This window comes from Manis javanica, chromosome 3, assembly GCF_040802235.1.
Source record: "Manis javanica isolate MJ-LG chromosome 3, MJ_LKY, whole genome shotgun sequence".
Classification (NCBI taxonomy): Eukaryota; Metazoa; Chordata; class Mammalia; order Pholidota; family Manidae; genus Manis; species Manis javanica.
The window spans coordinates 66,366,954-66,393,032 of record NC_133158.1 but is presented as its reverse complement, the minus strand read 5'-3'; the positions used below and the strand labels follow the sequence as shown (position 1 = coordinate 66,393,032).

Below are 26,079 nucleotides of genomic sequence, written 5' to 3'. Positions count from 1 at the left end.
GGAAACCAAGAGAAGAGTTTTTTTTTTAATTATTCCTTCATATTCAAACTTCACAAACAGTGTGAACTTGTACAATACCTCGGAAAGTGAAACTTACAAAAAAAGTGCTGGTAACATTTAAAAAAAAACAACAAAACCCCAAAAAACAAACATCATTCTTAGCAACATCAATTACTCTTCCACACAAAACAGAAACCTTGTAAAATTTATTTTCGTATTTTTAAGGCGTAATACTTCCGTATAAAGTATATGCAAGAGATAAAACTTCACAGTATTCCAAAATGTCACAATAATAATAATAATATAATAGTATAATGAAGCGCTACAGTTAATTTTTCTTTTTTTGAATGTTTTTTTTTCCTGTTTAAATAACAAATACAAGTCACAGGTAAATATACGTGAGAAAAATACGAGGCTAATATTAAATGGCAGGTAAGGATACTGTCACTGTAAGAAAAAACTGGCAGGATGTGTGTATTTAGTCTATATTTTAAAGCACTTGATAGAAAAGGCGTATGCAAGGTTTTTCAAAACAATTTTTTGTTTGATAACTGACAACAATTTAAGAGTATAATGAGGAAAAAAAAAGGAACAAACTCCCTCTCAAAACTATTGACCTGCTCATCCCAAACCATGTCTATACTGATGGATGGATGGATGGATGTGTGTGTGTGCATACATGGGGTTATACGGTACACAGATTGGTAAATGCAGTGTTCCATGCCCACCTGCAAAGATAGGAAGGTATAATCTATGCAGTCATTGAGCCCAGGTTCTTGTTGGGAAATTATTCTTTCAATTTAAAGCTCTTTCTTTGCCTCTCCCTCTTTCCAGACTCTTCCCCAATTTCTAAGTTTTCAGTCTGGAAAGACAATCTAGTTAGAAAAGCCCACCATTCAGAATTCACTGGGGAATAGAAACTGCATGAACAGTGTCACCCACACAGACATTGAAAATTCCACTTGGACAAATGAATATGTATGTGTGTGTGTGCGCGTGTGCACTCATGTGTGTGTGGCCAGTAGCAATTGCAAAAAAGGGACCATATTCCTTTCCATACTAAGATACAATGTGATAAGAAACATTTCTGTGCAGGGAATAGGGTTTTCTTAGAATCTTATCACAACACTGTGGTGGGAAAATTAGGAAATGGGTTCACCTTTCAGCAGTCACCACAATAAACATCACTGAGAACACACATGCCCAGACGTCTGGTCTGTGCACTTGTGTATGTTAACAGCTAGCCATTCAGCCAACAGGTAACAGAAAGACAGCAGACAGCAAAACACGTCAATAAGGTGCTCAAAGAAAAAAGTGGCACCCACTCCTTGAATGGATGACCACATTAAGGTGCTTCAAAAAAGTTTTTTTTTTCAGTTTCTATTTCAGACGTTAAGAGAGTACTGATTTGTACATGGTAGTTCTGAGCCAGGCCAAGGGTTTTGAGATCTCTGACATCTTCCATTGAAAAGGGCTTTCACTGTAGTTTTATTCAGTTTGTTGTGGATCACTTGAATGAAAAAAAATGTTAAGTAGCCAAAAACTGAAATCAAATCAATATGACTAAAATAAATAACAGATAAAATGGTATAGAACATTACTGCATTCCCATTGGATCAAGATGGTTTCGCCCATTCTTTCTCTTTCTCTAACACTGTTCCTTTTTTCTTTGTTACAATCCATTCCTTGTGAACATACAGAAATGACCAAAGTCACTGCAAGTGGCTGTTTTTATTTTTTGTGATCTGTTCCAAGAGTCCAACCTTGTTTCCTCTGCTGCTGTTTGTGTAGCATCTGGTTTTGTAATGAGCATCTGATTTTGTTGTGTGCATGTGTGTATATATGCACATTTACACATCTATACATGTATAATATATACACTATATATATCTGGATATATATATATATATATAGGGAGTGTGTATATATTTATACATAATATAGTGTATATTGTTTCAACTGGAGATAAACTGAACTGGGTTCAGACACTAGCACATGTTTATCTTTCCCCTGCTCCTTTTATACATTTTGAACAGTCTGGAGCTTTAATTTATTTTTTAAAGTGCATTTTCAATGGAGAATAACTGTAATTGACTGATTCCTTGGAATATATTTTTGATGAGAAGAATCTGACAGTTCTCAGCCCCAAGCAAGAGAAATCTGGGTCCGCTCGTGCCGGGGGCTGATGTGGCAGCGCCAGGCCTGTGCCTGAGTGACGACTGGGCGTTCTGGACTCTGGCCACCTTAGCAGCAGCACCTTTAGGAGGAGGTGGGGCAGAAGAGGAAGAAGGAAGGAAAGCTCAGATGAGGAAGGATGAGTTTGCGATGTGTTGGCAGGTCGAAATTGCTAACTTTGTGTGGACTTGTGCAGTTCCTGCTTGGGACATGCCATCTCGTCCCTTCCCCACCCACTGACACCAACCTCCCCTCGCTCCCGCGTGCTCAAGCCCTGCCTGCTCCCGAGGCTGATTTCCGTGTCGGCTCCCTGTGGGTATGTGAGTGCCAGCATCGAGTAGGAATAAGGCACCAGAGAAATCAAAATGTTACAAAAAGATGCAAAACCCCGTTTCAAAGAGCCTCTCCCATCGCTCCATTAAAATATTGCATGTGATACCATTCATTTGTGTGTACTGAAATGTGTCAAATGCAGTCTCTGGAAGGATCTCGAGGCCCTTCAGCACCAGAGATCTTTAGGAATGCACCCTTTGTCTAACACGCCCACTCCCCCCACCCCCACGCCCACCCCATGCCACATGCAAAAGCACCAAATCGGGAGAACAAGGCTGCTTGCCGTTGCTCACCTTATTTTTGATAAAAAAATCAAAAAAGTCTAGGAGATAGAATTTTCAGGAATTGCTCTAAATCAGATGGGTTTAGGCTGTCATGTATCTGGTTATTTTAGGCCCTAAATGTCCAGGAAGCATCGTGAGGGGATTGAAATGTTTGTGTTTCATGTTCAGGGGGAATGTGTTAAGCAAAAATTACTTCTCAAATGATGCCCAAGTCCTGCATTAACACCTCAACCTCCCCCTTTTTAAAAAATAGTGTAAAAAAGAAGAGGTTCATCTAACTATAAAAGGAAAAATGAAGGCACATGATTTTATTCGGTCCCACAATCCTTAAGAACAATGCATTTTGTAAGTTTGTGTGTGGGCGGCGCATGTGTGCGTGTGCACACACATGAGATGGGAGTCCAAGGGCCTTTGGGGCAGTAGTCCAAGGAAGCTGGAGAGGGAAGACAGGAGAGCATTCTGAGACAGAGAGAAGAAAGGAGAAAGGAGGAAATGGAGGCCTCTCTTCAGCTTTCTGTCACTGACAGTCTCCAGATTGGGCTGCTTTAGGGTCCAGAGTGGAATTCGTTTGTCTTGGTCTAGAAAGTTCCCCCAGTTAAATATCTCCAGTTAATCATGTTACAGCTTATGGTGTTTCCCTTTTCCCTGCCCTCCAGCCAAATGATTTTCTTAAAAATCACAGTTTTTAAAAATTATTTTTTCAATGTTGAAAAAATACGGAAAAGCTATTGAACAGCCTTCAGGCACTCTGCCTCTCCATCTTCACAGTGAGCAGCTGGATGGACAGTCCACAGATCCAAAGACAAGGCAGGCAAGATCCCTCACGTGCTGGGCCTTGCCCTACCTCCAGTGCTGGGAGGGCCTTCACTGCTTCCCCAGCCATTTCTTTCAGCTGGATCCCTCCTCCCCTGCCCCATCCATGGAATGGAATGTGGGCTGCTGAGAAAGGCAAAGCTATTCTGGAGACCACAGTAAGGAAGGGCTTAGAAGCCCAGGGTGGAGGCCACAGGAGTCTCTCTGCTCGGGTGGCATAAGCAGCGTGCTCCTGGGGCAGCCCTGCTGCAGGATGGGACAGAGCAGTTGCCCACAGAGAGGCTGAAGTCCCACTCACGTTGACTTCCTGAGATCTCAGAGGTCAGGCTCACCACCTTGATGCCTCTCTTTGCACCCGAGTTGGCCCCCCGGTCCTTATGAAGGCAATGATCTAAGATGGAGAGGCTGAGCCGAGGGGCTGTGTCATACAAAAAAGGGCTACGGACAGTGGGATTTCAGAAACAAATTTAACTTTGGTTTTCTGACTTTTTTAACCGTAAAAATTAAAGCAGGGTTTCAGTGGCTTAGATCATCTGACAGCTGTTAGGTTTTACTCATTTGGCAAGGCTAAGGCAGGAGGGAAGAGAAAAGGGGTTTCCCATAACTGGTCGAAGACACAGGGTGGTAAAATGCTTCCACACTTAAACTCACAGTCCAGTGTTTTTGACATTTCATAAATAGCTTTTTTTTCTCTAAAAAAAGAATAAAACAAGAACAATCCCTTTAGTTACTCATCTGAAACAAAATAAACAGCAGTGGGTACAAACTTCTTCTTGTAACAATTACAAAAAACAACAATATAATCCCAACTTTTAACACGCATCTTGAATCAGTTATTTTTTTTTAACCTCAAAACTGCAGCATATCCTTAAGGGCAAACTTTTCAATTAGTTTTTTTCTTTTTTTTTTAAATAATGTCTTCACCAAAAAAACAGTCTTGTACCAATAAAATGCATTCAAAAATAGAAAATTATTACACAACAAAAATATGTATCCTTCCTTTCCAAAAAAGATTCTTCACAAAAAAATGTAGAAAAACTTCCAACAATTTTTTTTTTTCCTCTCCTAAACATTAACTTTCAGTCTAGGGCACAGTTATATTTATTGATTTAAATGTTTGTTTTTGCATAAAACATGGAAGATGCAAAACGATTACTGTATTAGGATTGTGAAGTTACATCCTCTCCCACCCCTTCGCTAAAACAAAACAAAACCAGAAAAACCCAGCAAACTGTTAAATGAAAAAGCCAGTGGGCTGAGAAAAGCGTGTCTCTTTCCTTTCCTTGTGCATTTGCACAGGTTAGCTGGCTCTGTTGGTATCTGGGAATGTTAAAGAAGGGAGATCAGGTAGGAGTCAAAAAGTTCTTCAGCTTTAGGGGATGTTCACATGAGTCATTTACAGTCTCTCAGGTCGCAGGACTAACTGCAGCAAGTCCTCATGGAGAAAAGAAACATGTGAAGTAGTACGTGGGCAGACACTAAACCGTGTCCACCTATGTTCAGTACACATGCCTCTATACAAGCCACTTTCTCATTGCACTTTTTTTCCCCTCAGAATGGAGCTCCAGCATAGGATAAAAGGCAACGGAGCACTCCAATGGTATGAGGAAGGCTGGGGTTATTTCCTCACAGTCACCTCTCCCGCTTTTCACATGTGTGGGCATTAACGGGGACAATGACCAAATCTAGGTCTCAAAGGAATGCCCTATTTCTCCATCCCCACTGAACCCAGATTTCTTTGATATTTTCAGCATTGTAGCTTAAATGACGTCTTTTTTTCTTATTTGATGGTATTTCTCTTCCATGTGGGATATATTTTGTATGTGTATTCCGTATATATAGATTTCTTTTCATAGCTTTTTTTTTTCCTGTTGCTTAATTGATTGCTGGTTTTTTCTTTGTGGTTTTTGTTCTGTTTTGTTTCTGATTTTTTTTAAACAGTGAAATGTGTCCAATTTTATTTCCAGTGCATTAAACAAATTTTAAATTAAAAGAAGAAATAAAACCTTTCCCCATCCTTCTAAAGGAAATGACTGATTAAAGTACAATATAATAAAATCAGGCATTGCCAAAAATAGCATGATGTGCAACCTCAATTACATCAAAGAAAAACAAACAGACAAACAAGAATTAAAGAACATAAGCATGAAGGAGCCAAGACTATATAATCCCAACTATGGTATGATTGGCAAGCACTGGTTAAAAAATAGGTAAGGCTACTCTTAGATTTCTAACTCAACATAGTTAACCACTGCTCTTCTGTCTTTTCCTTCAACTCTTAATCTTTTACTCACTAGTTCTTTATATCTTTAAAATGAACAAATTTGTTTTTATATTTTTGGTCTACAGTAGAATTACATATTAATAATATAATAAAAAGATATTTCATTAACAGGTTGGTACTGCATCCATGTGGGGAGAATAGAAAAAAAGTACTCAAATAAACATAGTAAATGGACTCTATTCTTATAAAAATAACCACAAATATAATAGAAATTATAATCAGGGCAACAGTTTAAACTGAAAACAGGTGTAGAAAGATATATTTTGGGTAATACAAACTCCTGACAATCTGTGCCCTAGAACTGCAACCTCCAAATCCTTCCAGTGATCTCCACCATTCCATAGGATCACTCAAAATTCAAATGGAAATGGAAACAAAATGAAAATAAAATGGACGGGCTGTTGAGCCCACCAAAGCTCCCCAGCTTTTTTAGTTGCCCAGTCAAGACCAGGTACAAGCATTTGAGAAACTGGTGGGCCACAGGGGAGACGCTGGTGGTGTCTGGTTTTAGTTTGGGAGGAGTTCCCAGCTCACTGATAAAGAGAGAAACCAAGAAACCAAATCATTCTTCTGGTGACATCTAATACATGAGATGAAAGGTAATTCTGACAGAGCAGACGTGGAGGTGAGGTGGGAAAAAGAAAGGAATGAGAACGGGACAACATTTGGGTGCCACCTGCCTTTGTTTCTTCCTCACACTGGTTTCCTTCTCTTTCCGAGCACCCTTTAGGATTAGCTACAGACCCTAGTGTCCTCTGAGCAAATCTGTATCAGCTCAGCTCTCTGTCTGCTATCTGTGCTATTTGGTCTTCATAAGAGCTGGTTGGCCCTGGAGGATCCCTGCCCCACTACTCCATGCCCTGATGAAGCAGAGTAGGGGGGGCAAAGTTATACTGACAGAGGCCCTTAATGTTAACCATTCCTATCAGATGGTTAATCCACACTGATGTTTCAGTGTGGGAAAAAATGGGAAGGAAAAGAATTGACAAGAGTTGAGTTTGGTAATCAACAAGTATGAAGTTTACTTCCAGAAAAAAAGAAGAAGAAATGGCATTTTTCACAAAATACTGCTTTTGGTTTCTTTTAACTTTGAACTATCCTTGGTTTTTCTCTCATTCAGTTGCTCCAGTTTAAAGTAGAGTTTAGAATCTAGTGCAAATATCATCAAATCACATCATTCCAGGAGCAATATCCTGTCCCTTCATCCTAAGTGAGGACTATCCCTTCAGACCGCCTCCAAAAACTGGGGGAGATGGTCAGGAGAGCCTAACCAGACAAATTATTAATCTCGTACTCACCACCACAAGAAAGGCACCATCACAACACATCAGCCTCAGCATTTTCCTTGCTGTGGGCATGGACACCTTAACCACTCCAGCAACCACTATGAAACCCAGACCGTGGCTTTTTCAGTACTTGAATTCATTGGCCAGGTGTCTGACTCCCCCACTTGCCCCTGCTATTGGCTCTGGCCATGCACAGCACTCTGTGTCTGTGCTGGCCCTCATTTCCCTATGGTCCTTGTTTGGTTCTAACTGACTGAGCTCACTCTCTCCCATGGAAGTTTCTTTCTCTCCATCAGTCTCCAGGTCATGACTCTAATAAGACTAGTTTTCAGTGTCAGGTACTATTATTTATTTTGTCCCTGTTTTTTTAAACCTCTGACCAAACCCTAAGTCAAAAAGACAGTTCAGTAGCACCTCTAGCAAGTCTCCTATAAGTATCATTGTGAAGAGAATGAAAATCAAAGGGTCATCCCTTGACCACCGAAGCATATCCCTTGAGCTTGTTATATTACTTTTGTCTGGGAGAGAGGAGATTGAGCTCCAGGGATTAAAATCTTTGGTGACATAACTGGAATGGGTCTGCAAGTTTCAAGGAAGGAGTTGTTTTTCCAAAGCCTCAAGTGAAGTCTCCTAGGACAGTTAATGGGAACATATTTTAAAAGGTCAGTTATTTCTTTCTATAGCTTTGGTTTGGCGCAGTCAATATCCTCTTAGTGCTTACCCAATACACATCTGTAAGTACCTATTAAGAGCTCTGAATTTAGAGTTTCTTATTTAAAATTGAGATAATGCTTTGAATGCTTAAGGGATTGCTTGTGTTAGTTCTGAGAGCTTGAAATGGGTTTTTCTGACTAGCAAGGCTGACAGCTTCCTTAAAAATTTTTTGACTTGTAATAGGAGACTTGGATGGATGCTAAGGAGGAGAGAGAATGAGATATTGATGTTGAATCCTAGGAAAGAGGCCTCAACTGAGGGTCTTCTGAATGGCTGCCCCCACATTGTGGTGACATTCAGAGAAATCCAACACCAGCCATTTGCACGGGTTGTGACCCTTTCTTACTGAACCAGTCTTCCATGCTGTTGCCTTGGATTCTGGAATAGTCCTTCAGCATCTTCACTCTTCGGTTCTTAGTTTCTACATAATCTATTGCTTTTTCTGTGGTGCAATATTCTTTTATTCATAGTCACTAAAAAGCTGTCAAACTCAACTACTTCTAAGATTTAAAAAGGCAATAAAAATAAATCCAAAAGAGAAAAATTGAAAAAAAATCCAACAACTTCAAAACTAAACTTTTAGGCACTGTTAAGTTCTTCTGCTTAATTAAGATAGTCTATGACGGAGCAGCTAGTAAGTAGGCTCTGATCGATCCTGCCACCCTTCCTTCGGTCTCAAAGTTGGCCTAGCTTGTTTGAAAACAAAGCTTTCAGCTCACTGGTTTTCAGTGTTTATTGCACTGTTCCCTTACTGCCATCTTAAAGGATTTTACCACCTGCCTGGCCTTCCTCTTTGGTTCGCCTGATCTAGGTTTACCCAGGGATGGAAAAGCATGCTCAGGCCGAGAGGCTATCTCCACTAGGGACAAGGTCAGATTTTGCTGGGAAGGAGGACATACCAGTCACCTGCCACGCTGGAATGCGCATGAGCAGAGGGCTGGCCGGCGCAGGCCGAGGCGGGCTGCCTCACCGTCACACCTCTTCCTGAAAGCCTAGCTGGAGACAACAATGGTGAGCTTCTTACCGTCTTCAATCTACTGTACTGACACAGCTTCTTTGAAAAACAAAATAGATGCTAGCAGCACGGCAGTTTCTAGGCCTGATCAAGAGTCAGCAGATTTCCCAGATTCTCACCAACTCGGCTAAGACCAAACACGATGGAAATAACCCTCCATGTTTGTGATGCTTCTAGTTTCCTAACTTGCCTCCTTCTCCCCCACCCTCCTAACACACTCCCCTGGCACACGTCAGGACATCTCAGTAGTGCAGTGCAGTGCAGTCATATTTAGTGCAAAAAAAAAAAAAAAAAAAGCTCTACAACAGACCCAAGCTCAACTCCTAAACAGCTCTGACTAAAGGTTACCAGTGCCCCGAAGTGGGGAATTGAGTCTTGACCTCACGCTTCTGTAAGCCAGTCATCTCTTGCATTGCCCCTGTTGGTTTCAGCTCAAAGGAGAGAAATAACTAGCACGCACCTATGTGTTATTGTTTTAAAACATTAAGTCTGTAGGCAGAAAATAAAGGAAAGTAGGTGAGTTGAAACCAGGGGTAGTATTTAGAAGAGGAAAATAGCTATTTAATGCAAAGGTCAGTAGTGGTTTTTATTGAATGGTTTTCATCATGTCAAATGGCTCCGGTGCTGAAGGGAATGAGTACAGAAAAAGATAAAGCTTTTCTGTTTCCCAAGATATGACCCTAAATTTAACAGTGCTGGGCTCTTATTTTTGAATAGTGCAATCAGCTATTCTTCTAGGGCTGCAGGCAGCAGCCACCTTACTTAACATAAATAGGGACACTAGAAGCACTCACTTCTTTACACTGACCACCCTCTCCCTCCCCTCCTTACTCTCCTCCCCACTTTTTTTTTTCTGACTACACATAAATACAGATCTACATACACATACACAGAAATTCACAAGGCCCCTCTCAGGATGATTGAAAATTGGTACAAATAGCTCAACAGCACACTCACATAAAAAGTACAACTATTAAATATAAAAGTGAATTATTACATCAAAATTAAAGAGTCTGCATTGTACCTCTTCTTGTATTATTCTGTAAGAAAAAAAAACATTCATAGTAGGATATCTTATGGAGCCTACTTCTCATTTAAGATTAATCTGGAATTGGTTTGGGATACTGTAGTATTGAGTGATTCTACAGAAATGCTTTGCATTTGATAATCCTCAAGAATCAATCCCTTCATTTTGTCTGGGTCTCCACTCTCCAAATGTAAATCTGTCTGTCCGCTCATACCCACCACACATGCATGCTGGAAGTCTCAGGAGTCTCAATACTTAGTGTAGAATAGATTATTGAAACAGGCATTTCGCATAGTGGAGTCAACACCCTCAAACTACTTTCAAATGTAAAGTTACTATACATTTTCTTTATACTATCAACTTCTTGACTTTGTTTGCCATGATGAAGAGACCCTGCTTTCATTTACTCTGAAAACCACAATTCTTTCAACAATAGTGCAAAAAACAATGTTAGTTAGAAATATGAAAATTACCCTTAATTTGTATCTCAATTGGCCTCTCAAGAAAACTGAGGTTCAAATCAGTGGGATGAAGGAAGGAATTTAACTGCTGACTATGCCTTTGAAAATTTCCTCCTGCAAAGCTACGTAAGAGATGGTTCCAAATCAAAGTTGGTCCCAAGGAGAGCAGGAGAAGAGTTGACTAGATATATTTTTCAAAGAACCCTTTGGCAGTGAATGTACACAAAGCGTCTAGATTATGTCTAAATCTTGTATTAAATTTGAAACCATTATTTTATTTTCAGTTATCTCTCTGCATATGCCCTGGAGAGAAAATTAGATATAGGAGCAATCAAGGGTTTCTACAGTTTCCCTTATATGGTTTTGATAGTTATTAAAAGAAGTCTTAAGTCACAAAGAAGTGAGGTTATCTTACTAATTCTCAGGACTGTAATAGTGAGGATGGGCATGAACGGCAAAGGGTGAGCAGCGTTAACTTTAGCTGGTGACCCTGAGAACTGGCCTTAGGAATCCAGAACTGTATCAAATTTAGTCCTATCACATTGTCCTGTCTCTCCTCTTTGCTTTTCCTCTGTTCACTTAGTTGACATTGCAATTATTTTAAAGATTGAGCAAGAATGCGAAATATAGCACAAAAGACAGGTTATAAAAAGGTTGTCAGGCTATCTGTAAATTGAGTTGAAAACAGTATGCTTTCAAATGAAGCCCTATAATTTCCTTCTTAAAAAGTTTCTAATTGGGTTTTTCTTTCCCTGTCTTGGGGGTGGGGGGTATGGGTGGATGACAGATTGGCAATGCAGTGCTCATCTCCCTCTGTGACTATCGCTTCCAGTGCCAGGTGTGGGAGATAAGAAGTGATGGAGAAGCAGATGTTTCTCTTTTTAAGATCTCACAAACATGTACAAGTTTGAAATGCATAGAAAAGAAATTGGAACAATTGTAGAAACCTATAAATCAATTGGTTTTGACATTTTAGGAGCATTCTTTTTTTTCTTTCCTGGGTATTCTGCACTAGATATTAATAAGAAACATCCAAATAAGTTTTTCTTTAAATTAATTAATTCCTAGCCTTACTGCAACACCTTGAGGAAGCAATAAGGATTTGTAGTGTAAAATGCATGACCTTCATCTGCCATCAATTCCCATTCTTTGGCCCCAGACTGGTTAGTTTAGGTAAATAGGGTTTCTTTCTCAAGGAATAGTTTTTATATTAACTCTTTTACCCTGAAAATGCAGAGAGAATTTCTCTTCTCAAAGCTGTCAAGTGCTACTTGAAAAGGAAGAAAAGATTTTCATGGAGAAAAGACTCATGAATAGTAGAATGGAAGGCTCTTCATTCTAAGGGGAAAAGGAGGCTGATAAGGGTGGGAGGTTATGTGACTGATGTTTATGGCCATGGACCGTATCAAACTGAAGGATCAAAACCTTTCACTATATTGAGAAGAAAGAGACAAAGGAAAACAAGCAAATCAACAAACAAACTCTACTAAAATACACATTCCTCCAGTTTCAGGTTTCTAAAAACTAATAATTATGTTTAAATCAAGGTGTACAGATAGCAAACAACTGTTTTAATGTGTAAAAGTATTATCCCTTTGCTTTACTATGTTAGTTTCACTTTCTTTGAAGGAATTGCATCTGTGCACACTTGTCCTAAAGTCCAGTGCAGAAAATAAACTGGTTTGCTACCAGCCTCAATCTCAGAACATTTGCTAAGGTATATTTGCAAATCCTAAAACTAAGTAACTGTAAAATGAGATGCAGATTTTCTGAAATACACTGTGGTGGGAAGGGGGAGGGAAGGAAGCAAGCTTTTTATGGGGGAAAAGAAGAAAGAAATCCCTTCTTGTCCTCCCAAATACATACTATAATGGTTTTGACCATTATTTTGCTGCATTAGTTACTGTTAGGGCGATTGGTGCTCCTGACAGCTGTCAGCTTAGAAAAGCAGGAGGCTCATAAGCAACAAGAAATTCATATCCTGGAGTCTCTAGAATAGTAAACAGGATTTAGACATTAAACTGGACTAATGCAGAGGTTGTGGTGAGAAATCCTGAATATCAGGGCTAGAACTCTTCTCGGGGAACTAGAAGGAATGAGGTCAAGAAAGCATCCTGGAGAAATCCTTGCTGGACCAGATGGGACCTATCAGAACTAGATCCTCTCCACGCTGCACTTAAATGATAGTATTTAGGATTTAAAAGAGTCTTTTATTTCTTCAGAATCCAATGTCTGAGAAGAGTACTTTTGAGGAGAGTACTTTAAAAAAAGATGGAGTCGGAACGGACAAAGGAAGAGAAGGAGATAGGATTGATTAGGAGAACAAACCAAGTGATCGCACTCTTAAGCATCATAAATACTGACTTTAAGAAATGTTGATTTCCTACTAGAGGTGTGATTCAGGAAGGCTTTTGAACCCTCTCTTTATCTCACTGCTGTCTGCAGTGGGAGCTGATGTTATTAGCTGGTTTGATTAAGATGAAAGCTAGGTCAGGCCTCAAGCCAAATTAAGAATAGATTTCTGATATTAAACATTGATTCTGTTTGTCAGTGGGTAAAGCAAGAAATGAAAGGATATGCCTGCACACAGAACCAGGTAACACTCTATATGCCACAGAATCTGTCCTCATAGGAGACAAAAGGCAATGCAAGAGAGTTGGGCTAGGAAAGACTACTACAGGGTTGCTGTTAAGATCAGGTTATGATCATCCTGTAAAGGGACAGATATAGAGTGGTATCAGTCTTTTAGGCAATGATCTGGCAGCCGGACAGTTGTAACTCATTGAAATAAGATGGTCAGATTATATGGTGAATATTAGATACTAAGGAGTGTATTACATGGTCTTTCAAGTATTTTTCCAACTCTATTATTCTTTCATTTAAACACACATTAAGTTTACATTTTAAAAAGAGCTGGTTGCAAAGTAGAAACTTTAAAAACTTTATAGATATTTTCATCTCTTAGTAAACTGCTTAACATCCTAAATCAATAAAGAATTATTTTTTTAAAAGGTAATAAATGATAAAAATTCTTCTTGTTTCCTATAATGTGTTTGAGTGGAAGTAGCTTTCCTTGTTGTAGAAGAGCTCAATTATGCTGGAGCAGTTACCAAGATTATTTTGAAATGGTATCCCTTTTGTTAGATTTCTATAAATCTAATACCTGGTAAATACATCATTCAGCTAAATATTTGCAGGAATTGAAAGAATTGACATTGATGACTTTTTTTCTCCCTCAGAAATGGTCTACTCATATCAGGAATTTGAACACTGTGGTATTTAAAGAAAAAAAAAACCAGAAAATATTTTTCTCTTTATCTTTGGCCAAATGTAAAGGTGAAAGGAATTAATGACCTCAGCTAGTACAGTTGACATTTAAAACTGTGACTCAGGGCCTCCCACTCTCAAAAGTATATTGATAACTTCTACAATAAGAGGTTTAAAGTAGTCTTAGAGAGAAACAAGAAATAAAGGGAAAGGCTTAGCAAGAGAAAAGAGGAAAAGAATAAAGTTGGTACAAGCTGGGGATTACCTGATCCCTTGGAAGAGGAACAGCCCCACTACCTTCCAATGTACAATTATGTCTGTCCTGTTGAGATGTATTTAGTTGACATATTGTCAAGGCAATACTGGATAAACAAATTGATAATTTTGCTATTAGACTCGATATAAGTTAGCCCTTTCAAAGTAGACTGGAGGAGGGAGTTCTTAGTGAGTACCAGACTTCACAAGTGGAGGGCACTGAGAGGGTAAGGAGGGTGGGGAGGGACTTGGGCAGGGGCACAGTCGAATGGGATGGGATTTGAAAATAAAAACATACTAGGAAAGATGCAGGCTAGGAATTGGTGTTATTTACATTGAGAAGCATTAATTTTGGTCCAGTGTGGGAGGGTTTTCACACTGGGGATTATGAACACATTTTCCTTTCGTCCTGAATATAGAACCAAGAGAATGAGACTGGCTTTAGGCACCCAGGATGGATGTAAGGTTAACCAGCTGTGGAGTTTTCCAGCATTAGGTTGAGTAGCTGGGGAAAGCTGAGGAAACTCTTTATCTGAAGATGCTATTTGAAAATATTTCTTGCTAGGAAGACAAGATACCTAATTTCTGAAATTTCCATGATGGCCTGATCAAAGAAGAAAGGCAACAAACCCCCACATTAACAGGCAAATGGAGATACTGAGGGCCAGATACCCACGAGCCACCATTTCATGGATTCAGCAGACTGAAAAATGAGATTACATATTTCTGAGTTCTATTTCCATCAGCTTCTGTCATGAAAAAGTTCCTCAAACTCTGGTTTTATTTTAAAAATCTCATAGGAAAATGAGTATTCTATTGCCAAACTGCCTCCAGGGAAGGACTGAAGACTAGTTAAAATTATCATAAGCATATTAAAAACAGACAGTAGTCAATAAAAAAACTATTAAAATCAGAGTTAGGGACAAGTTGAGACAACAGGCATTTCACTGCCCTAAGCTTCTCAGATGAGCAGCCCTTTCTTTCAAATGCAGCCTCTAATTGTTGGTTGGACCATATAGGGTAAGCAGCCCCCTGGTCATATTTTAAATTCAAATATAGACAGTGACAGTCCGAGAGGGGAAATCACAGATACATTCATATGCACTTCTTTTGTTCTTCAGATACTGAGAGGGTCAGCTAAACAAGATCACTTTGAATATGAACCTCTTTGTATTGCCACACCAAAAAAAAAAAAAAAAAGAACCATTTTCTTAAAAGTTAAGTTTTCACTTTCCTACATGTGTTAAGTCTGAGCTCTTAAAAAAAAATCTATAATCCTATAAAGACAATACTGAAGCTGATAGTATAAAAAGCAAAATAGAGCAGTAATGATTATTATTAAATGCACCAGATTAACTGCAGTGGGTTGGTGATGGGTGATAAATGCAAAGAACCAATATTTCAATCAACTCATGTCATAGGCAGAATTCCAAAGTTAAAATGAATATAATGTAATATATATTTCAATATAAACTTGTTATATATAATGTGTATGTTCTAGCTTTCAGAAATACTGCAATGTAGTGTACTGTACTTAAGTAAGCATACCTAAATAGTAACTCATATTCCACAAAGTCACTAGAACTGTTAATTAAAAAAAGACAAAATCATTATTTTTTCCAGTAAAAAGAAATACCTATGGTTACAGTCACAGACTTCTTTTGGATATAGAAAGACAATATACATTTTTAAAAATAGTAACAACAAAAAGATTGCAACTCTAAGTAGCCTTACTTAAGGGGGGAGGCAGAAAGTCACCAAAATAGAAGAGGAAAGAAAATGTCCTCTGAATTCTGTAAATTAGCAGAAATAATCTACATGTCATAAAAAGTAATAAACCATCTAGAAAAAGAAGGGCATGGGAGTGAAAAAGCTGAATCCCAACTGTTTCCAGGCCACCTTTCAGAGTCAACTATAAGAGCCAGGGCCATTTGTTCAGGATTGTACATGAGAATGGCATTCTACTCTCACATTAGAGATGGGCAAGAGCCATGCATTTGTAGAGAATTCCAAAAACTATTCCCTCGAGTCTATTGGTTTGCTAGACATGGTAAACAACTCACTCCTGGAAAGACTTCGGCAAAGGCCACATTGGTTTCAGGAGACACAGTCTGTGAATCACGATGATGTCCTGCAGATGTAGACAGGACTGGGAATCTTTAGTTTGGGAGTAAAATGTACAAGTGGGTGGCTGTGGCTGTTCGTGTGCACACACTGGGTTGCATAGAGGAAAGGAATGGAGGCCTTTAAGCCTCGGGCTGGCTTAGGCCAAAGTCTGTACAGGCCTGCCTGGCCTCAGTGCTCCCTCCTCCGCAAGAGACCCAGACTGCTGCTCCCCCTTGTCTGCTCGCCAGTTGAGTACTTCTGTTTTACCTTCTTTGGGAGGAAAACAGCCTGTCACTGTAGGTTTGCTGTGGATCCAACAAGCTGCCTTTGTTTCTCCCAACTCTGAAATGCTACAAAAAGCAACAGAGTGGGCAGGTGACTGCTTCCTGGGAAGGGTGCCACAAGTCTTGAGCACAGTGGTGGGAAGAGGCAACCGTATCTATGCTCCAGGGCCAATGCCTGTGTGTGCTTTGAGACACGCACCCTCCTCCCTGCCAGGACTACTGGTAAGCATGCAAACACACACGTGCGCACACTGGTAAACCCAGGAGAAGGGCAGAGTTTGTTAAGTGTGCTCTACTCCACACAAGCACATTCAAGTTTCTCATGAAGGGGGCAAGGAGAAAATGACTGACGGTTAGGCCCCTTCACAATGCCCTAAAGCCTCAGCGCACCCTGTGGACGGCATTGATGCGCCAACTAAGGCAACAGAACAGAATAAGGTATGTGAGACCTTTGACTAATCAGAAATTTCAGAATCTACCCTGTTGTCACTGGCGAATATGAATGTGTTACAGTTTTGCACTGAGAGCACCTCGCCTTGCCTGTGTACCTGTGTAACGATTCTCATTTACAGACATTTGGGACAGCAGCTGTGACAAACTAGATGGGTTAAGTCCCTTTCATGGCTAGAATCTATATACAAATTGCAATGATTTTGCTGGGCAGGAACAAATTGCTGTTGCAACATTAGTAGACACAGGTGTCTTCTATGGGGTTAACTTCTTTTTTTTTTCCCTATCTTGGGTGTATCAGAATCTCAGCTAGGCATTTTGAAACAAGGAAACCTCTGAATTTGAAAGAGGGCTAGTTAGGGGACTTTTTACCCCTGAATTAGGTATCTCAAAAGCCAGGACTCCCATAATGGTGGTTAGATTTTCCCTATGATCTGCAAATTATTCTCCATCATTGGAGAGTTGAAAGTTGTGAATTTGCATTTAAACAAAGAACCACCAGACAAACCAGATGCTCACTAAACCGAGAAAAAAAAGCTTAGTGATACACACTGTACAGGGAAAGAAAGCTTCTTGTTGAGATTGTTCTCTCTGTGAAGGAAATGATCAAAAGTGGCATCCCAGGTACCTATGATCCTGTCTTGTGGGATTCACTATTTAGCTAGTGTGATGTCTGTTTTACATCCAGCCCAGATTTAGGCCACTGAAAAAGAATAGGAAATAGCAGCCACTTCTTGAGAGCAGCCAGTTCCAGGCAAGCTGGGTACCTCCCCCAAAAGTCACTGTTTCCATCGTCTTCATTTATGAATAGGGCTCATTTTTGTGATAATGCAACCATTAAAGAGCAAGAAATGTCCACGTCTTCACACCCTTCCAATTTCTCTATCTTCTGTCCTCTTCCCTGGGCTTTCTGATTTAAGGTAATAATTCTTTCCTCTAAGTGGCTTCTTGTGAAAATACTTTTAACAGAGGTCACTTCAGATTAGATTTTAGTCTGAAAGCATTCCGTTTATGGAGCCACAGGCTGAAAGCCTGAAGAACCACTGGAATCTGGGTCAGTGGTGTGGAAAGACGACGCTTCCTGTTTCCACCCAGGGCACTTTTAACCCTCCTGCCGTGAAACATACTTCCCCTGCAAAGCAATTGAAACAAACCCTTGTGTTTCACACCATCTTCTGGGATCTGTTAATGTACACCTGCTCATGTGGCAGCTATGGAATCAGTGTTAAAGGAGAAAAAACTGATCAGAGACTTAGAAAAATCTCTGGAGTATTTTGGTTAGGCTAATCATCCTAATATCTAGTCCTAGAAACGATGCTTTGGGTCAGTAGTTCCCACCTTCTGGGGGTCCAGAACACTCAGTGAGTCATCACAACTTTCCTTCTTGTGGAGGGTTCAAGCAGTATCAATAATGGCAACTGTCAGAGAGCCCTTGGGAATAGGAAAACATTTTCTCTCTAAAGCAACAGCTCTTCTGTGCCCCTTGTCTCTGTGTGCAGCCTCGGCACCAGGCTAGAGACTGCTTTTGAAAGTTTGCCCCATGTAATCTATTTCCTGGGCACCTAAGAGAACAGCCCTTTTCTCCATGAAAACACAGAGAAGAGAAAGAAGCTGCCACCGTCCCAGTTGGAGAGTTGTGTCCAGCCTCAGAAAGGCCCATTGGCTGGGCTCTTAGCACGCTGCAGATGGAGAGGCACTGGATTGCCTTGTTTTTTCTATGGAATTAGGGGGTCTATTGAAATCCTAGCATGCCCTTCCTTTTGTTAGTCACCAAGTCACATGGTTCTGTCTTTAGTGTCCTATTTTATTCTGTTAATTTCTTTCTCTGGGGGACAAAACTGGCCATTTAAATAAAGTTCTTTTCTTGTGAGTAAAGAGGTTTCTCAGAGCCAGAAATCACTCAAAAGAGAGTCTGTCAACCCTACCCATGGAAAAGCCCAGACGTTTCTCTAAACCTCTCGCCAAACTTGCTCGTGTTGTGATTGGATGTTTTTCGGTTTCACACTATTGGGTGCTGAATACTTTGCAAACCCTTTGTTCTCTCCCCCAGGGCTTCCATTACCCCAGACTTCAACTCGTTACTAAATTAAACAATTCTTTCAGAAGATTTCTTTTAAGAGTCAGGTCACAACAGAAAGGGCAGGCTTCCTCGTCCGAAATCCCAAGGGCATCTCAGGTTGTCTGCTCTTCCTCCGCACCTTCCTTTTGGGTCCTTTTCCTCCGGGGCTACAGCAGAGGCAGCCCTGATCTGCATCTCTGATCTGATACCTTTGCTGAAGAATCACATGTCCTCTGTTCTCAGCCCTAACTAATTAAATAACATCTTCTACAGCAACAGAGGAAGGCTCCAAACCTACTTCCTTACCCCTTTAACTCAGAGCAACAGTGTTGGGAGTTTTATGGAGGAGCCACAACTAGATACAAGCCTTCATTATGTTCTCTCGGGGCCCTGAGGGATTTAATAAGGGGCACATCTCATTTTCAATTTCTGTGCTGAGGGAAAACAATGATTCGGGGCCTAGGCTGGCACACATTCTTTGTGTGCTTGTGTGACAGAAGTACATGTAGGTCAAGGCATTAGGACTTTCGTGAAACAGACACACCCAGAGGAAACCTTTACTCTCTTCATATCAGAGTACACAAATTCTAACTGTTCATGGGTTGGAAAGGGTTTTCTTGGTCCTTATAGCGTACTGGGATGATACAAAATAAAACCACTATGACTTTTAAACAAAGCAAATCTGCCTTTTTAAGGCCAAGAGCTACAGTGACCCCTAAGATGCCTGGGAGGGAAGAATGGACTGCAGCGGAACATGAGCAGGGAATCTTACTCATGGCACAGATTCAGAGCATTAGAATTTGGGGAGGAAAATGTCTATAAAACTTACTTCTGCTCAAGGTAACAACTCAATTAAAATGCATAGGAAAAAATATCTTGATATAAAGACTGATTTTCACTTCATATTTTTTTTTGTTTCTCAATCTTCTCTCATATGTAGATTTGTATCAGATCTATGTATTCTATCTCCTTCCTTTTTTTAGGGCTATATTTTTTCAGGCTATATGTGGGTATGTTTTGGGTACAAATATTGGCATTATGTAATTAGGGGGAAAAATCCACTATACTGAGATGCTACCAATGTTTTTAGTGCTAAGAAATTTTATTTTACATGAAGTATGTAAACATCTTGAGATAAATATTTTCCTTTAACTTTTTTCCTTTCTCTTGTTCAGCTAATTGAGGCTGAAATCATAAATTGCTAAAACCTACCAATTCTTGTTCCCTGTATTTCTCCTAAGAGTCTTACATCTGGAACATTCGCTTTCATTTTTATCTATTCTTTTTTTTTTAGCTTGGCTACTGAAAAAAATGTTGTTTAGCACTTGTAAGCATCCTTGTATGAAGTTCTGAATGTATGAAGCTTGTTGGATTTGAAGTTAAAAGATAAAGGAATCCATGCTAGTTCTCTAGTCTTCAAGCAAAGTATGTTTCCTCATTTCCTAAGATGCTGGTGATTATTTAATTTGAAGGTAAGGATTGAGAAGCATCTCTAGCCTTTTGAAATAGGTACAGATAGGTTTATTTTCTAAAATGCAGGCCAGTTTGGAAAGCAGCCCTTTCAGATGCCCAAACATTATAGTAATGGCCCCACAGCAAGTTCATTGCTCTCTTAGACTGGATCTAGCTCTACATTACAATCTAGCTCTTCCTTTCTCCAGAGAACAATCTGCCAGTGATGTTAGATTAGGAGATGTTTGGGAGGAAGATATATACAGTAAGAAAAAGTCTACCACTATGCAAACCTGGACGGTCCACTTTTTTATAATGATTGCATCACCTCACCAAGAATTCTTTGGGAATCCTCAACATTTTTAAAAAAGATACTTCATTTGAAGGGAAAGCATGAATATTAGGATTTCAAACCCTACTGGAACTTCTTCCCCTACATGTTCACTAACAAAAGGTTTTTAACCTAATTGCCTAGCTTTTTATGTAGCAAAGCAGCGTTAGGCAAGTAAGTTTCCCTCAGATTTGAGAATCAGATAGTAAGTGGCCCCAAACGGCACTCAAGATCCACTTTTCTGGCAGTACTATAAATGTTGTCTACTTTGTTAAGGTTTGAATAAGAACACTATTTTAAATGAGCTACTGTTGAATAATTTAAAACATTTTAAAGTGGCTTTTGGCCTTCTCTCATTTATAACTTTATGCTGAGTGATTTCATGTCATTTTCCTCTAGATTAAAACATTTTTTTCTTAATGCCAATTTTTTCTTTTTGATATCATGGGTTGAATGGCTTTTCAAAATTTCAAAACAATTCCGTGACTTGGTTAATTAACTAATGCTCCCTCTGTTGGTAGTAAGTGGAAATATTAGAGTGTTACAACATTGCTATTTTTAAAGAAAATCAGCAAGAGAAAATGGATTTTTGAAATTTCTGAAGTTATTCCTCACCAACTGTTAAAACAAGTAAGTTTTGGACACATAGTTCTTGGCAGGAGTCTCTTTAGAAATCATGACGGGTGATACCCAATAGTCAACCATCCAAATCTACATGAACACTTTCAGCAAAACATTCACTGAACTGAGGGCCACAGGACCAGAACAAACTCACATGTACTGTAGTCGCATTAACCCTACTAAATATCACCAAGAACTCGTGGAAAAGATCCAAGTTATTAACCAATGTCTAGAATATATGAGTAAAACTGATGGGGTCATCAAAGAGTTCCTTCCTTTGGAAGATTTCTCATTTGTTGCAAAGACATTTTGAAACTAAAATACTCTCTTTGCTTGTTTCTTTAAATTGTAGTTGGGCATTCTGCTCTATTTAAAGATTTACTTTTCCTCTGAAGTGTGCTAAAATATGCCCAGCCATGAAATCACCTTTGGAGTTTTGAATAGACTTAAGAATTTTTCTACATTTGAGTTGGAATCCCTTCAGGACATGGTCTACAGGGGAAACACCTCTATGACAATACCTTGATCAGGACTGAGGAGAGAAATCCCAGCTAGGAAGAGAGAGTGGCCCCAAGGATGATGCAGGGGGTTGGTGGCCTTTTGAATGATGGATGTTGGCATCTGGGAAATTTTTCATTTCTTGAAAGCCTTTCCAAAAAGCAAAGGTTAATAAATCATCTAAGAACAACAGTCTTAATTTAGCCCTCTCAACCATGGTGGAAACAGTCAGAAGGTGATATTTGAAAGGAAGAAACTAATTTGGGCATCAAGGCATCCTGATCTGTTACAGGCTTCTGATAACACCACTCTCTGTAGTTGTGAAGGGTGAGGGAGGTATGGCGGTGGGTGTTGTGAACAACCCCTCCCGGCTGACCACAAAAGGAAGAACCCACTTGTCAAGACCGCTAGACCACTAGTGTTTCATCAGAGAAAAAAAGTAAAGTCAATAGAAAAGTCTAGAATAATAAGTCCCAATGAGTTTTTAGAGAAGCAAGAAAATTGTTGCTGAAAGATGACATCCCTCCCATGAAAAAGAACAGAATTCTAAATGAATCGATGGAAAGAAATATTCAGTGGAGCAACTCAAGCTTGCTAAAAGTCAAAGTACTACCTATGTAAATACAAAGCAGCAGTTCAAATTACAGCAGGGATGGGCTGGCCATAGAGGCCCTCATCAACCCAGGCAATACTTAAAATAATAAAAATTAAGAAAAATTAAAAAAAATATGAAGAAAATATCCTTCCTCTCTTTCAAATATAACTTTAATTGCCTTTTATTCTTTCTATCTGGAAGCAGTATCGCTAACCTTAACAGTCTTGACTTACCAAAAAATATATATATGTGTGTGGAATAAAATAAAAGAGAAGGGATTGGTGGCAGTGTATGCAAAACCAAAATGAAAAAGAAAAATTACTTTTAACAATCTCAACTTTTTTTTGTTTTTTTTTTACACAAATACTGTTGTAAATATATTAAAAAAATCAGCATTCTATCTGGTAAACGTCACTTTTGCCCCTCTATAAAATTTTGAATTAAAAAAGCCTCAAGAACTTTTTATTATTCCCCCCACCCTCCATTTCTCTTCTTTTTCTCTTCCACAAGAATATATCCTGACACTTTTTTTTGTTTTTTTTTTTGCAAAGATTGTTGGAAATAATCCTTCTCTTGTACCTAGAAACGTAGGTGCAAACCTCTGATATCTTTGTTTAATCTGCATTCCTGCCTTTCATGAAAGTCCCTCTTGATTGTGCTGAGGCTGTGGCTCAGCGAAGACACTGAATAAATACGATAGCCACTGTTGCTTGATGCTTGTCCGAGTCTTCCTGGCTTCTGCTGAGAGGGGGATATGGAGGAGGTGGGCCAGGGTGTGTGGGCCCCAGCAGAATCTGGGGGAGAAGCCTGCCATTCGCCTTTCCCACACCACCAAACCCACGGCCCCTTCCCACCCCCACAGCCCTTTTATGAAATCAGACAGTGTGGTAGGTGGAAAACAGCAGGGCCTTTTCCTCTGGGTTTCCAACCAGAAGTGATATTCCACAGTTTTAACTGGTTACTGTGAAGTCCAAGCGGCCAGAATTGTGAAAATGTCCACTGAAACACTGCAAGCGGTGTACTTAAAGACAGTAGGCCTTATAGATTTTGTTATATATTTTTGTAGTGCTCTTCACAAGTGAAAAAAAATTTTTTTTTAATTTTTTTTTTTTAAGATTTTTTTGTAAAGAAGGGTTGTATTTAGAGGCCAGTAGCTAGAGATCCAACCAGTGGACCTCTTGAAGCACTACCAGGCCTTAAGGCCACCATCCGAGGGAAGCTGGGAAAACTATTAGTCACCCAAACCTCCGGAAATGTAATGTACCAGCAGGCAAAAAACAGTTCTTCATGTAGTACAAAATGAAACGAAACAAAAACAAAAACATAAAGTAAAAACGAAACCAAAACATTTCTTAAATTCTAGTGCCATAGCTTTTTTTTTTGTTTGTTTCTTTGTTGTTGTTTTGTTTTGTTCATAAGAAAGAGAGAAAGGTACTACTTATCCGTCAGACACATGCATCCTCATGTGGTCGTTGAACTGCTCGATTTGGTCAAACTTTGCTGGACAGACGGAGCAGACGTAAGTGGTCCCCTCCGTACAGGCCACCACACCAGGGGGGCCAGAGCGGGCACCTGGGGGTGTACCCGCAGGAGGGGTCCCGTTGCTGGCGCTGTGCAGGGCCACGTGTCGTTCCAGGAGGGTCTTGTGGGAGAACTTCTTTTTGCAGATGTAGCACTCATAGGACTTCTCCCCCCGGTGGAGGCGCATGTGCACGTTGAGAGAGCTCTTCTGAGTGAAGCGCTTGTTGCAGATGCTACACTGGTACGCCCTCACCCCTGTGTGGGTCACCATGTGCTTGATAAGGTAATCCTTTAGGGAGAAGGAGCGCCAGCAGATGCTGCACTGGTGGGGCTTCTCGCCTGTTGGTGTGGGCGGGGACAGCAAGCAGGACAGAGCGAGACACAGCGAGGAGGGGGAAGGAGAGACAGAAAAGCAAGACGACAAAAAAACAAAAATGGCAAAATTAAAAAAAATGTCTGGTTAATGGATTCCCCTCAATGGGGAAGATCCAGTACATCCTGGCCTCTACTGTTCTGAGGTGCCTTGCTTTCAGGTGATGCCAGGACAGTCTAGGTTTCCATTTCCTCATGCCAGATAGTAGCTCTCTTGGAAAGCTATGAGGTACCCCCACTAAAAGTCCCCAAAAGTCATTCTGTGGGAAAAAGGCAGGGCTACTTTAAGGGGGTCATTTTCAGGGTCCTCATTAGGGGATTAAACAAATCCATGTTAGAGTTCTTTGATAAAGTTAAATATAAGAAATAAGAGAAAGGAAAGATCTTTGGAGACATAGGGTTTTCTAAAATCTTTGGGAACTAAGAAAAGTGGTCACACAGTCATGCCCTTTGGGGTCAAGTCTCTATTTCCAATATTGTCTATTAAATACACTTAAGCCATGATTATAGGTCTGCAAAGTATTTGCCAACAGAGGAACAAGCCATTCTGAAGAGCTATACTTTGAACTGCAATTACTTTAGACAGAAACCGTTCTAAAATATAATTGAAAGAGTTGGTTGGCTATTCTGTCTCAACTGCACTGAGCTGAAGATTGGCCAGGTCTGGTGTGGAGGCTGAGTAGGTGGTGGACAACAAGATGATCTCAGAGTCAAATGGTCCTGTTTAAATCCAGGAGCAACATCAGCCAAGGCACTCTGACAAATCTCCAAATGCCTCTGAGGTACGCAGTCCTACTTACCTCACTGGGCTCGTGCTGACATAAAATACATATGAAACCACTTTGCAGACCACCAAGAGTAGTGCGGGAATACTTGCGTGGCATTCTTATTACAAGACTGTCCATCTTCCCGCTCCCCCAGTAAATGCTTCCATAGGCTTTTTTTGGACTCGTAGGTGAATTTTAAAAACACTTTTTCTTCCTTTGTTCTCAGTCTGTGGCTGAAGCCCTCCTTTCTCCTCAGCTTACTGCTTTGGTGTGCTGTTGGCTTAGAAGCCAAATGATCAAGCTTGTTAACAACAGTACGGTAAGTAAGAATAATTTTACTAAATGACCACATGAAGTACTCTTTTGAAGCAATGCCCATGGACCTGAAACATCTCTTTGAATAAATAGAGACTTGATTTTGTTACTGCTGTTTGTTCTCAGCTCTGCTCTTGACAGGTGAGATGACGTACATCTGGTGTTTCCACCTCTCCTGCCTCATTACTGGCTGCCCAATGTAGGCACCCACCTCAGAGAAGTAAGTCCTCCTGTCTGCTCTTCCACAACCCAGCCTCAAGCCCAATGACTTGAAACTCTCTAGCGTAATAGTTCAACATTTGGACTATGCATCAGGGTAGGAAACCTATTTCTTACATTTGAATTAACTTTCAAATAAAATATGTGCCTTGACTGTGTCTCCAGTTTTTCTGTCTTGAAACAGAAAGTTTCGACACGCCTTGTAACAATGGCAGTGAAAACAATCACCACATATTGACTGCTTATCATGTGCCAGGCTCAGTGTTAGCACCATATGTTCATGATCTTTTTATGAAACTTTACCTCATCAGAAAGCTTTTTCATTGTGTTTGTAAACATAAAGGGATGCGTTTTGAAGCATATGATCGTAAGACATGACTGTTCTATTCAGGAATTATTCCCCAAACTTCTTGAACAGTTTCATTGGTCTTTGAACTCTTTCTCCTTTAGTTATTCTCAAGCATTTTCCCCTGACTCCCTCTCCTCTCAACTCTCTTCTGGTTTCCTCTCCCGTCATTCTCCTGGGACAAGAGGTGATGGGGCAGCATGACTCATGGGAGCTCAAGGTTAGAAGA

General features: G+C 40.1%; 1 protein-coding gene across 30 annotated transcripts in view; it reads right to left on the bottom strand.

Annotated features, from left to right (window-relative positions):
- Window positions 1-5: 5 nt before the first annotated feature.
- Window positions 6-26,079, bottom strand: part of ZBTB20 (zinc finger and BTB domain containing 20) — an 832,086-nt gene continuing 806,012 nt past the window's right edge. For all 30 annotated transcript variants that reach the window (XM_073231612.1, XM_073231628.1, XM_073231618.1 and 27 more), the window contains one exon: window positions 6-24,170. In XM_073231612.1, the coding sequence (XP_073087713.1) occupies window positions 23,749-24,170 (422 nt within the window). In that variant the 3' untranslated portion in view covers window positions 6-23,748. The remainder of the gene's footprint in view (window positions 24,171-26,079) is intronic.